This window comes from Nilaparvata lugens, chromosome 8 (genome assembly GCF_014356525.2).
Source record: "Nilaparvata lugens isolate BPH chromosome 8, ASM1435652v1, whole genome shotgun sequence".
Lineage (NCBI taxonomy): Eukaryota > Metazoa > Arthropoda > Insecta > Hemiptera > Delphacidae > Nilaparvata > Nilaparvata lugens.
This window is the reverse complement of record NC_052511.1, coordinates 36,898,929-36,912,801: the sequence shown is the minus strand read 5'-3', so window position 1 is coordinate 36,912,801 and position 13,873 is coordinate 36,898,929. Positions and strand designations below refer to the sequence as shown.

At 31.5% G+C, this 13,873-nt stretch overlaps 1 protein-coding gene across 1 annotated transcript in view; it reads left to right on the top strand.

Annotated features, from left to right (window-relative positions):
* The window catches only part of LOC111064559 (glycine receptor subunit beta-type 4), a 51,273-nt gene that overhangs the window by 20,304 nt on the left and 17,096 nt on the right, over nucleotides 1–13,873 (top strand). The window contains exons 5-7 of the mRNA XM_039435138.1: nucleotides 4,982–5,064; nucleotides 5,514–5,648; nucleotides 6,992–7,183. Coding sequence (XP_039291072.1) covers nucleotides 4,982–5,064; nucleotides 5,514–5,648; nucleotides 6,992–7,183 — 410 coding nt within the window. The remainder of the gene's footprint in view (nucleotides 1–4,981; nucleotides 5,065–5,513; nucleotides 5,649–6,991; nucleotides 7,184–13,873) is intronic.

The window sequence follows — 13,873 nt, the reverse complement described above, 5'->3', positions numbered from 1 at the left end:
CGAAAAGACCCCTTTTACTGGCTTGTTGTTACTGGCTTGCGTTAAGCCAATAACACACATCGTTTTTTGGACGTCCGATTTTTGCCATCCTTATGAATACTATGAATTAGATTGAACAGATGATGTCAAACAGATGATGTATGTCAAGTTCCGATCAATCTAGTAGAATTCATAAGGACGGCAAAAATTGGACGTCCAAAAATCGATGTGTGTGTGACTGGCTGTATGGGATTGATGGTGGAAACTTGATTTATTATAATGCTTACGTTACAACATGGTCGTAATATAGAATAATTGATTTATTCACATTACAGTCTAATTATTTATTCATGATTTGTGATTTGCTTCTATGAAAATAAGAACATCTTGAAATTGGCAATACGATATTTACTTATAAGTGACATTTTCAAGTGTCATAAACTCATAATAGTAATCAGGATAGATAATGATAATGACTTCGAATAGTAGCTAATATTTAACAAATGATAGTAGTTTATACAACAGTTTTATAATAAGGGTCTTTAACGCACGAGTTAGATGTAGAGTCGAGCTGAATACTTGATTTAGTGAAAACTTGACAAACTGAAGCCTGCTTTCAATGTTGATGCCACCAGAATCGGAAACAGTTTTATAATGCTCTAGTCGTTGCGCATTTCACATAATAGTATAGTTTTGAAAAGACCACTGTTATAGGATTGATTTTGATGTCGTAGATAACATACGTGATGTCGTATATACATGGTTGTAGATAAAGTCATAACTACTAATTAAACAACTAATTTATCACATCAACGATCAACTCTTTCAATGTTATTGAAGTATTGAAGCTTAAAAGAATAATTGAATTATTAATTATCATCATTTAAATAATAGTGTGGAATATGTTTTCTATGTTTGGTTTTGAAGCATCTAAATTTATAAATCTACGTTGTTAAAATGATTAAGGACTGGAAATTTTGTGTGAAGTGAACTACAAGACTTAACCTATTTCGGACTATATGTAACCTTATCTAAATTTGGGAGAGGAATAGCACAAGGTTACCTTATTTTTTCTCTCCCTATCTATATAATATATAAGAGCGAAATTGCACTCACTCACTGACTGACTGACTCTCACTCACTCACTCGCAGAACTAAAAATTTACCGGACCAAAAACGTTCAAATTTGGTAGGTATGTTCAGTTGGCCCTTCAGAGGCGCACTAAGAACGGATTTGAAGAAAAATTCAAAGATACGCCCAAAATCTGCGTTTTCCAGCGTTTTTTAGCGTTTTCTCAGCTTTATCGAGAACAAATGAACAGAAAATGTTCAAATTTAGTACAGGAGCTCAGCTAGGGTGTAATAATGTTGTGTTAGGAGGAATTTGCAATAACGTCAAAGATACGCCCAAAATTAGCGGTTTCCCAGCGTTTTTTTTTCTTTTTTCTCAGATTTATCGAGAACAAATGAACAGAAATTGTTCAAATTCAGTACAGAAGCTAAGCTAGTGTGTAATAATCTTGTGTTAGAAGAAATTTGGAATAACGCCAAAGATACGCCCAAAATCTGCGTTTTTCCAGCGTTTATTTGCGCTTTCTCAGCTTTATCGAGAACAAATGAACAGAAAATGTTCAAATTCACTACAGAAGCTCAGCTGGGGTGATATAATGTTGTGTTAGAAGGAATTTGAAATAACGCCAAAGATACACCCAAAATTAGTGTTTTTCTCAGCTTTTCTGCGTTTTCTCAGTACTCTGACTTTCTGATGGAATGAAGCATGCTCAAATGAAAAATGCAGGCGAGCGAAGCGAGCCCGCTGATTTCATTTTTGGATGATCCAGTCGGGGGTCCAGGGGGCGGAGCCCCCTGGCTAGACGGATACGGCGACGAAGCGAGCCTGACGGCTAGTCATTTATATGATGTACTCATTCTATCAATCAATAAAGAATTGATTATATTTGATCATACATCATACGGAATATATTGATGGTTTCAATAGTTTTCAATTATTCGATTTTTGTGAAAAAAAAACAATTTGGTAAAATAGTTGATAAACTCTGTCAGTTGATGAACCAATTAATCTATTTCACAATGATCATTCATGGTCAAATTAATCTAGCAAAACAATTCATATCGAATAAAATTAATCTGGAACAATAATATCCATAATCATTCATCATTATCGAAGCTTTTTGTTATAAGAGTTTCCCGCCAAACACTCAAATAATCCTCTTATCAATATATTGATAGCCTATCCATAACCTACCCTTCTAATGTAATACCCCTGCAGTGAAATTCATTGCAATCTGTCAGCATTGGTCAAATGGGTAGCGTTGATGCTGTTTTATGAGAAATGCTGCCAGATCAAATTGACTCCCACTAACAACCACAGAGTTCACTATAATCTTTTAAGCAGACAACAGTTGAAATCCTCATGAACCAAATTTATTATGTTGGCGGTTTCAGTGAATTCACCAGCGGTTCACCGCTGATATTATTCTTTCCGTGAACAAATTTGAAATCCGCGCCAAATTTTGAGCACGAGGCGCGGATTTATTATTCAGTGGTGTCAGCAATTTAAGGGATGATTGATGATAGAGCTGTCAGTGCACTCGGTTTAAGCTACTAATGAATATTTGGAACAAGTGTTGTACTGAGTTTCACTTTAAACTGTCAGAATTTGGTTTTAATAACATCAATGGCTTCCCATTTAACCAATTCTGGGAGATTATAGTGTATTTTCGCACAGCTAATAACGGGTGTTATCGAATAATAATAATAATAATTTCCAGCCGATTAGGCTAAATGCAGTCTAATTGAAAGTCGATGAACGCTTTAAAACAATGCAATTAATTGGCTTTGTGTTTTGCAAAATGAGTTGGGGTTTATTGGGATTTCGTTGTAATTTATCATGTACGCCTTTCGTCTAGGTTAAGATTAGGAGAGTGGGGAGGAAAAGAATAGAATAGAATAGCTGCCTTTATTTTTACCTAGGAGGGCGGAGTTAGGGCGCAGCCGGCCCTCTCTTATACTCAACCCTCCAATACAACGCTAAATAGTTACTAGATTAAACAAATCAAATTCAGAAAAAAATATATATACAATATTACAACCAAGGTGAATGAATATTATTAAAATACAAAAATAATAATCAATGGAGAAAAGAAATAACGAAACCTAAATTATAATTGAGATATGAATAGAAATTAAAGAATAAAAACTGAAAAATAATACAATGTAACAAAAGAAGAAGTAGAAGTAGAAAAGAAGAAGAAGAAGAAGAAGAAGAAGAAGAAGAAGAAGAAAGAGAAAAAATAAATATTGAATTGTATTGAGAAAAAGGAAAAAGAAAGAAAAACTGACCAATGAACCATGTGCTAGGTCCAGCCACCCACACCACCCCTGATCCACCTGAAAACAGCCGCGCCAAACCGACGAGGTTTTCCTCAATTCGCCTCAGCTCAACAGGCAATGTGTTCCACAATCCACAAGCCGTCACAAGAAAGGACTTGTTGAACATGACTGTCCTATGAAAGAGGGAGAGGAGCAGTTGATGATAAGAGAAGACAGAGAGAATAGTGGTGGAGTTAAGAGGGACTAGATTAGATTAGTTATATACATGTATGTTATACATAAATTATACATTTATGTAGTCATAGAGTAACGAAAACTATACTTACTTCATATCTGGTTACATGACATATTCACTATTTATATGGGGAGAGAGAATACCGTACCTAAAAATTAAACAATCCAATCTCTGGTTGATGTAACCTGCAAATTGGAATACGCACATTGTATTCCACATCTTATTCGTGTTAAACGAATTCGAAAGTTTTTTTAAATGGAGTATAATTATTTAATTATTGTAAGATATCAAATTTGATATTTGTGTAGGCCTATTCCTTTGAAACAATGTTCTGTTGAGGATGAGGTTGTTCACATAATCGTAGGTTTGTGTCAAGCGGTTGCACAAAGGCTTGTTGAATTTTAATCATGATTGATTCCTACAAGTGTACCAATCAGAGAAGGGGTTTCTTAGAAGTCTTCTCTGTTCGGCTTTCGTGGCATTTAATCGTAATTAAAAGTTAACAGACTTTTGTGCAACCGGGTGTAAGAGTATGAGACTAATATCACTCGTTGTATTCAATTTTTCTACCTTCTTATTAAATAGTTGAATGTATCAATAAGAATAATAGAATTGAAAACTTGAAAATTTATTGAAAAAAATACTTAGATTGATTACCACAAGAACCGATAAGAGAAGGGGTCTCTTGGAAGAAGTCTTCTCTGTTTGGCTCTCGTGGCATTTAATCGGAATTAAAAGTTTACATCCTTTTGTGCAACCGGGTGTAAGAATATGAGACTAATATCACTCGTTGTATCCAATTTTCTACCTTCTTATAAAATAGTTGAATGTATCAATATGGATCAATATTGTATTGTATTGTATCAATAATGTATCAATATTCTGCCCCCCCCCCTCCAGAATATAAGAAGTAAACTTCTTAGATACTCTATAATGTAGAAAGTAACTAATCTAATGTGATGTACACACACTGTAGATCTTACTGTACTATCATTTCAATTCATGTTGCTAAAACCATTAAAAATCAACCATTCAAAATATCGTATTTCAATTAAATTTTTAAAAACATAATATTATTTTGCAATCAATAAATAATAATCAACTCAACAAACGAAAGAAGGATACGCAACAAATTGAAGACGCTCTAAACTTGATAATCAACTTCTAGTTTTTAAGAAATAAATGAGACAAAAAACACCCAAAAAAGTGAAGGCTCACTCATATAGCCATGAGGAGCTGCAAAGCTGCTTTCACTTCGGTTTGCACCATAACTTTGATTGCCTAATACGAGGCTTTAATCATTTAAAACTAAAGTTTATTGAAAAAATAACTTAATCGCTCAAAAATAACCTTATAATAACTATAAAAATTACTTATGATAACTTATAATCGTGTTGTTTCTTTGTGTTGCAGGCTAAAACTGACGTTCTCATGCATGATGGATCTCTCAAAGTTTCCTTTAGACAGTCAAATTTGTACCATGGAAGTGTCAAGTTGTAAGTAGCAATAATTAATTTATTTATTCAATTCATTCTCACAATTACAACATTTGCACACAGCTTAAATGGAAATGATGCAAGAAGGATTGAAAACTGATAAATTTTAAATAAATTTAACTATAATTAACTATATTAACTACAAATAACTATAACTATTTAACTATTAACTATTAACTATCAACTATTAACTATTTTAACTATTAACTATTTAACTATTTTAACTATAATTAACTATTTTAACTATAATTATAATTTTTTCTAATATAACTAACATTACCTAGTTTAGTTTTTACTGTAACTAAAGTTTTCGCTCAATTTGATTTCTCTTCAAACTCTGTAGTTGAATGGAAATTATTGACAGTGTTTCACAAGATACTGTAATTATTACGGGCAATATTATACCATCATTGAAATGATGAATTGACTTCTGAGATTTTTCGTTGCAGTTTCGAAAACGACAGAGGAACTGAGACTTGAATGGAAGTCACTGAATCCGGTGATAATGGGAAAAGGCCTCAGAATGCCGCAGTTCGAAATCGTCAACATTAAAGCGGCTGAATGCCAGGAATCTTTTCAAATTGGTAAGAATATAGTTTCATTCATACTTCCATTCATCAGTTCATAGAACCATCCATATTTTCTACAAGATTTTGGAAACTCATTGTACTATATTCAGGTCACAAAAAAAACATGTCTATTGAATGAGTATGTTTTTGTAAATGAACTTTCATTTTCTCTTCTTGTATCATTTGAATTATGTTATAAAGTTCTATTCTATATTCAGTTCCACGTTATTATGGCAGTGGAGGAAAGTAGGAGAACAGCGTTGCCGATTCTCTGCCCTGCCACTGGCTTCTATTATAGAAGATAGGTGATACTGTTAAATCTGATGCAATAATTAATAACTGTTTATTCTTGTTTGGAATGATATTTTACTCGTCAAAAAATGTTTTTCAACGATTGAATAATGCATTTCCATAATCAATATTGAATATTATTCTGTTAATATTCTAAGAAACTAATTATATTTTCACGGTGTTAATAAACAATTTGGCAACGTTGCGGAACTAGACCAGGATAGAGCTATCTGCTTTGTCGAATGATAGACAAGGATAGCAAAACCATTGTTAATCAAATACTGCCATTATAATGCTGCCATTATAATGTGGAAGTCACTATAGTTAAAACGGAATTGTTTCAACAGTTATGAACTAAAATGTTGAATTTATTATCTATATTGTTGTTATATCTCGTTCCTCTTACAGTAATAATAAAATTTGTGTTTTTTTTCTTGAGGTAACTCTAGTTGCTACTAATTTGAGTTATCCAAAGTAGAAGCCCGTCACAAAATAATGACAGACATAAAGTGGTAGGCTACAGTATAGACTTCGATTCAAGAAGAATAGTCCATTACTCCAGCACAAAATAACTAAAGGCTGATGAGGTCCACGTTATAATGGCTGTGGAGAAAGATAGGAGAAAAACGTTGCCGATCCTCTGTCTTGTCAATGCCTTCTATAGACGATAACTGATACAGGTTTATTGATGTAATATCAACTGTTCATTCTTGTTAAAAATACTTGTAATCAATTATATTTTAAGGTAGAAATTATATTTTTCAATGAATTTTCATAATTAAGATGAAATATTTTTCAATTAATTATTAATATTATAGCTCTGGAAATTAACAGAGCAAAGCGAGAAAGAGATAGCGCGATCCGCTTTGTTGAATGATAGACAAGGATAGCAATACCATAGCTAATCAAACACTGCCGTCATAACGTGGACCTCACTATAGCAGAACTATAGTTCTCTACTCCGTCTTCGTTTTATTTTTCATGAGTGATGAAATAAAATATATTTAATTTATTGTCGATATTGTAGTTTCTTTGATAGTAAAAATCAAATTGTGTTGTTTTTTTAGGTAACTATAGTTGCCTGGTAGCCGAATTCTACCTGAGTCGATCAGTGGGCTTTCACCTGGTGCAAAGCTACCTGCCAACCATTTTGATAGTGGTCATTTCTTGGGTGTCCTTCTGGATGGATGTCGACTCTGTGCCCGGCCGTACCACGCTTGGAGTTACCACACTTCTCGCTGTTTCGTCGCAGAGCTCAGGTAAATTAAAAAAAAAATGAAAAACAAAAACTGTGGGGAACACTCCCGGACCCTTTTTCCCTGGGGGGTATTCCATATCCCCCCAGACCCCCGTTCAACATAGCTCCGGTACTCCTTATTCTAGAAATTAAGCCCTGCTTTAAAACTATACTAGTAGTTCTGTGAACAGTAGACCTCGCGCTTTGTAAGTTACATTGACCTGTTGTTACGTTTTCTCAAAAATAAATGAATAATTTATCAATTTAAAATGCCTAGAATAAAATTCCAATTAAAGCTCCGGTACTCCTTATTCTAGAAATTTAGATCCGGTACTCCTTATTCTAGAAATTTAGCCCTGCTCAAAACTATACTAGTAGTTCTGTGAACAGTAGACCTCGCGCTTTGTAAGCTACATTGACCAGTTGTTATGTTTTCTCAAAAATAAATACTCACTCACTCGCATAACTGAAAATCTACCGGACCAAAAACGTTCAAATTTGGTAGGTATGTTCAGTTGGCCCTTTAGAGGCGCACTAAGAGATCTTTTGGCAATATTTTAACTCTAAGGGTTGTTTTTAAGGGTTTAAAATTCGTCTTGAGCATGTATATTCTTCTTCTTCCAATTTCTCAATTATAATTGAAATTCTCATATCATATGTTACTATAGAACTATAGTCTAGATAGAGTACCTCTTCGAAACAGTTGTTAACTGGCAACTAAATTAATAGTTTTGTCAGGTTGGCATTAAGTTGAGTTGACTTTGTTAGGTTGGCACCAAGTTGAAGATTTAAATGCATTTATCGCGGAAAAATTGATTGGGAATTGCTACTTCAATCCTGGGAATATTATAGTACTAGCCGTCAGGCTCTCTTCGCTCGCCATATCCGTTAAGCCTGACATTTAGTCTGGACCCCCGACTGGATTGTCCCAACATATGATAAAAATGCGCAAATGAAAAATGCAAGCGAGCGAAGCGAGCCTGCTGATCTCATTCTTGGACGATCCAGTCGGGGGTCCAGGGGGCGGAGCCCCCTGGCTAGACGGATAAGGCGAGCGAAGCGAGCTTTCTGTCCTGTCGTACCGTGACGTGTTGCCCCAGAATCTGAGTGTGAGCGCAGTTATCAGGTCGGGCTGTCGTCGATACGCAAAACCAATCAACCCATCAGAGAACGTTCTGTGTTCTCGTGTCGGCGAAAAATCGGTGTGTTGAATTTGAAAAAATAGATTACCATAATGCTGATTTCCTACAAACTTCATTTCTCTCTTCTCATGATTTTAGGAATCAATTTCTTCTCGATAAAATTTGTTGCAATTTTAATCATCAGATTCAAAAAGAAAAATGTAAAAATAATGTTTTCCATCAATAATTAAACTTAAAACCATGGCCTCAGCTTATGGTAAGATACATTTTCAAGAATGTTCTATGTCCATGTTCTTCCATAATATACACAATCAGTTCTCTCAGAAGTAACTCTTCTCCTGGAGTAGACAATTTGAGTTCTGCCTGTCTGAAAAAATAGCTTCCTATATTGTAGAGCCAGCCTCTTAAAATGATAATAAATGAATATTTTTTGGTAGGCTATTTTCACAAACTATTTAAAGCTGCTCAAGTTGTTCCTCTTTATAAATCAGGTGATAAATCAAACCCCTCAAATTATCGCCCAATAAGTTTAATAAATAATTTAGCTGAAATAATGGAGAAAATTATAAAAAAGAGACTGGTGAGTTATTTGAATAAACATAGATTATCAATAGAAATCAATATGGATTCAAGATTGGCATATCAACAGAAGATGCAATATCTGACTTTTTGGAAAGAATAATAATTGAAAACTTCAACAGTAAAAATACAACTTTCTTAGACTTGGCATAGGCTTTTGACACTGTATCTCAGTCAAGATTATTAGAAAAGATGGAACACCTTGGAATCAGAGGCTCACCTCTCAAACTATTCAATAACTGAACGGTATCAACTACTTACGCTGAATACTTTATCAAGTAATAAAAACCTTACTGAATATGGTCTGCCTCAAGGCACTGTTTTATCACCAATACTTTTCCAAATTTATATTAATGATTTTTTTAAAGTTGACATTGGGAACTGCTCAATCGTTTCCTTTGCTGATGATACCGCTCTCACTTTCACTGGCAATTCCTGGGAGGATGTGCGCCTTAGCGCAAAAAATGGACTAAGAGTAGCACAATCATGGCTCGATGAACATCTGCTTACTTTAAATGCTTCTAAAAGCGTATTCATGACTTTCTCACCCAATGCCCAAACACAACCTCATGAAATAGAAAGTATTAAAATACACCAAGTAAACTGCAATATTGTCAAAAATCAACAAATTACTGCTTCTGTCCTGAAATTCGAAAAAGGACCAAGTAAAATACCTGGGAATACTGTTGGATCCATATCTGAGATGGGACATTCATATAAACAGCATGTGTTTAAAAATAAAATTTCTAATTTATAAATTCCATCAAATTAGAGAACTAAATTACTTAAAAATAGCTCGATTAATCTACTTCTCTTATGCACAAGCTGTTTTACAATATGGAATAAGAGCTTGGGGTGGAGCCTTGAACACACATTTTGAAAAACTTTTCATAATTCAAAAATATATTATTAAAACAATTCTAGGCAAACCCAGACTTTATCCTACAAGCGATCTTTCCAATGAATTCAAAGTACTAACTGTTCGACAGCTGTACATGAAAAACTTGATAATATATATTTAAAAGAATAAAAATAAATTTATTCTTCGTGACAGAAACTTGAATTAAAATGTATGTCCTACTAGAAAAACATTCCATCAAGACAGGATGGATTTGAATGTATGTAGAAGACAATTCACTTACTTATCACAGAGGATAAAAAATCTTGTTCCTACTCATTTTGTTGCCAATACAAGCCGGAGCAAAAAACTAAATTGCGAGATTGAGGAATGGATAAGATCAAATAAAACTGGAGAAAAAATCTTCTAGGCACCAACTGTTTCTTGTTTCATGTTTTGTTTTTTTGTATCATAGAATAATAATTATTGTGTGCTACTAACTTTTATCTAATTTCATCAACTACTAATCTACAAAATTATATTTGTGTGTAAATTCCACTAATCTTTGTTCTTAATTTGGTTTAATTTCTTAGTTTATATTGAATAAATATATTACGCAACTTAGGTCTACGCACAGGTTTTACCTTGTAGGCTTTTCCTTAAACATGGATGGACATAAAAATTACTGCAATTTCGGGATCATTTTATATATTTAATACTATTTTTTTGTATTATTTTTGGATGTTATAATATTATATTATTATAATTGTGTATGTTTTTGAGAAATAAATTTGAATTTGAATGTTTTTGAACGGGTAGTATAGTCTAGTGATATTCCGCCAACAGGCAAAGCTACAGGACCCGGACTATATTGAGTTATTAATTGCATGCAATTAATAGTCCACACGACAGCTGATTTTCCACCAAATCACATTGAGATATCATTTGCATGCAATTTATAATCCACTCGACAGCTGATTTATGATTGAATAATTCTATAGTCTTATTTTCACGGTAATATTGGCGTTCAAAGGAGACTCCTTTTCCTTTTATATTATCCTTAAAATGCAAATTTCAAAAAACCGTATCTATACGTCGATGCGAAATTCAAAGAGGAACTTCATGCCTGTCAAATTTCATGAAATTCTATTGCTCCGTTTCGCTGTAAATGCGCAACATAAATTTATAAACATAAAGAGAAATGCAAAGCCATCGAGACTTGAATCGTAGACCTCACTTCGCTCGGTCAATGAATTTTGTTCAGGACTACTCAATTGAAATTAATTTGTAATGTCATTCAGTTTGAAAACAAAAAGGGTACTATAGTTGAATTCACTCTAAACGTGGAAGTGGAAGAGGGGGCAATGATTGCCTCAATTTCACCAACATCTCTGTTGATATTGTAAAGTGTAAATAAAAGACATTTCTCTTCAATGTTTGATTCCATTACGAACTGCTTGTTAAATAATCACTTTGAACAATCAATTACGACATAGCAGTCAGGTTCAATCAGACATAGCAGTCACCTGACTGCTATAGTGCTATGTCGTAATTAATTGTTCAAAGTGAAAAGACATTTATCTATCTATCTAAACAGGCTAATAGCGGTTTAATACGGAGCAAGGAAAATTACCTCCTCTTTCCTCAGTAGCGCTATAGTTGACTCCTTATTCCGCTATCAACGGTATTTTCAAACATTTATTTCGTATTCTTCCTCTAAGTATTTAACACGACATGCAGTCAAAATATGGCTGTAATATGCAGTCAATTTCGACTGCATGTCGTGTTAAATACATAGAGAAATATCTATATAAAAAATACATAGAAAAAATACATCGCTGCTAGGAATGGATCAAGAAACAATAGTATATTTATTTATCACATCAATGAATTCAATTTTAATCACTCCTATGAATAATAAAATTGAAATAATCAACCTTGGGAGTTGATAAACAGTGAAATATTGCAATAGTATTATGATTCTACCAGAGAGTTGCAGATTTCAATATTATTTTTTATCATTTAACATGGCCTAAACATTCAATCTCCTTCTAGTCCGATGTTGAATGCCTACAACTGTAGGAAATATAGCTATTTCTCAAATACTAACACGACTAAAAATGTATTTCCCCTCCAATGAAAATACAATGAATATATCTGAGTGACTGTCAATGTTGTAGAACCGTCCCATAATGAAATAAAAACGCACATATATCTTAAAACTCTTCAGTTTTATTTGGCGCAGGACCATGGTTTCGTGACATTTTCAGTGGTCACATTTTTAGTCAGCCTGAAAATGTGACCTGTGTCGTTACGATACCATATGTGTTTGTTTCTATGTGGTCCTGTACCAAATTAAACTGTAGAATTTGGTTATATATGTGTGTTTTTATTTCACAATGAATATGAACTGCATACAAATTCATGCAAATAAAATATCATCTCTCATACTTCATAAACTGGAAAACTCAACGTTCAGTTGATCCAATTAGATTTGTATGAGAACTGCTTACAAATATATATAAATCAATACAAATGTAAATAAATTAATACAAATATATATAAATCAGTAGATAGTAATATGAGGATACTACCCCACTTATGGATCAATCAAATTTGCAAAAAATTATATGTTATTTTCAATCAAATTTCATTAAAATTAGACTAAATTTGATGAAATTTAATAAAATAATTGATAAATTAATAAAATTCAAGTAAAAAATTAATAAATTTTTCAATCATAAAAAATACTGTTAAGTATCAGAAAAATTTTTTGGATCGACTTATTTTTCAACAAAAATTGGAAAATATCATTCAATTTAATTTATTAAATAAATCAAGAAAATTGAATTTCACTTAGAGATCAAAAGTCTCCATTTTAATTTGATTTAGAATTTAATTTTTAATTTTTAATTTTTTATTAGAATTTTAAATTTTAAAAAATTATGAAAATTCTCTCATTTCTAATATAGGATATTTATCATCATCTTCTAAACCTAATAAAACTAATTTTATTTTAAGTTTATTAAATTCTTTAATAGATTTTTCATCAAACATTTCTAAATACTTTTTGGTAAATATGTTATAAATCTTCTAATTCAACTGATATGAAACATACATTATTTTTTGTTTTGATTTTTTTAATATTAAAATTTCATATTCTTTATTAATTTCTAAATCTTTTATTTTTTTAGTTATCTTAATTTTTCCATAATTATTGAATTGTTTTATTAATGAAGACATTTTTATATTTCTATTTATATGGAAAAAATTTTAAGATATTTTATATTTTTATAAATCATCAAATTGAATGTTCTAATTTGTTCCATTTATTAAAAAATTTATTCAATAAGAAAAATACATCCATTATCTTGAAAAATTACTATTAAAAAAAAAACAAAAAAAAACAAAATAATCCAAATGGAATATGATCATATTTTTTTTTATTAAAAAAAAAACAAAAAAAAACAAAATAATCCAAATGGAAATATGATCATATTTTTTTTATTAAAAAAAAAATAATCCAAATGGAAATATGATCATATTTTTTTTATTAAAAAAAAAATAATAATAATCCAAATGGAATATGATCATATTTTTTTAAACATTAAACATTATAACAACGATAGATTAACGTTATTTAAACGTATTATTTAAACATTAAACAACATTAAATTAACGTTATTTATCGTTGTTATAATGTTTAACGTTGTTTAATGTTAAATAATACGTTTAAATAACGTTAATTTATCGTTGTTTAATGTTTAAATAATATGTTTAGGTATTACCATTCCAAAGTAATTTGTGTATTTTTAGTTTTAAAAAGAATGTATAAACAATTGTATTTAAAATACTCATTTATTAAATCAATTTATCATTTTTTATTTTTTTTTTCAATTTTTAATAATTAACTTTTTATTGTTCTACTTTTTTAATAATAACTTCTAAAATATAATCCACTACCTGTAGCTAATTTAATATCTTTATCTTCTGGATAACATTTATTAATAGCATTAATTATTTTTGTTTTATAATTAGATATTTCTTCTTTATCTAATTCTTTTAACTCTTTAAATGTATCTTCTTCTCGATCATATACAGTAATTAGAACACAACCATCTTTTTTAATATTATATCCAAATTTTCTGTTTGG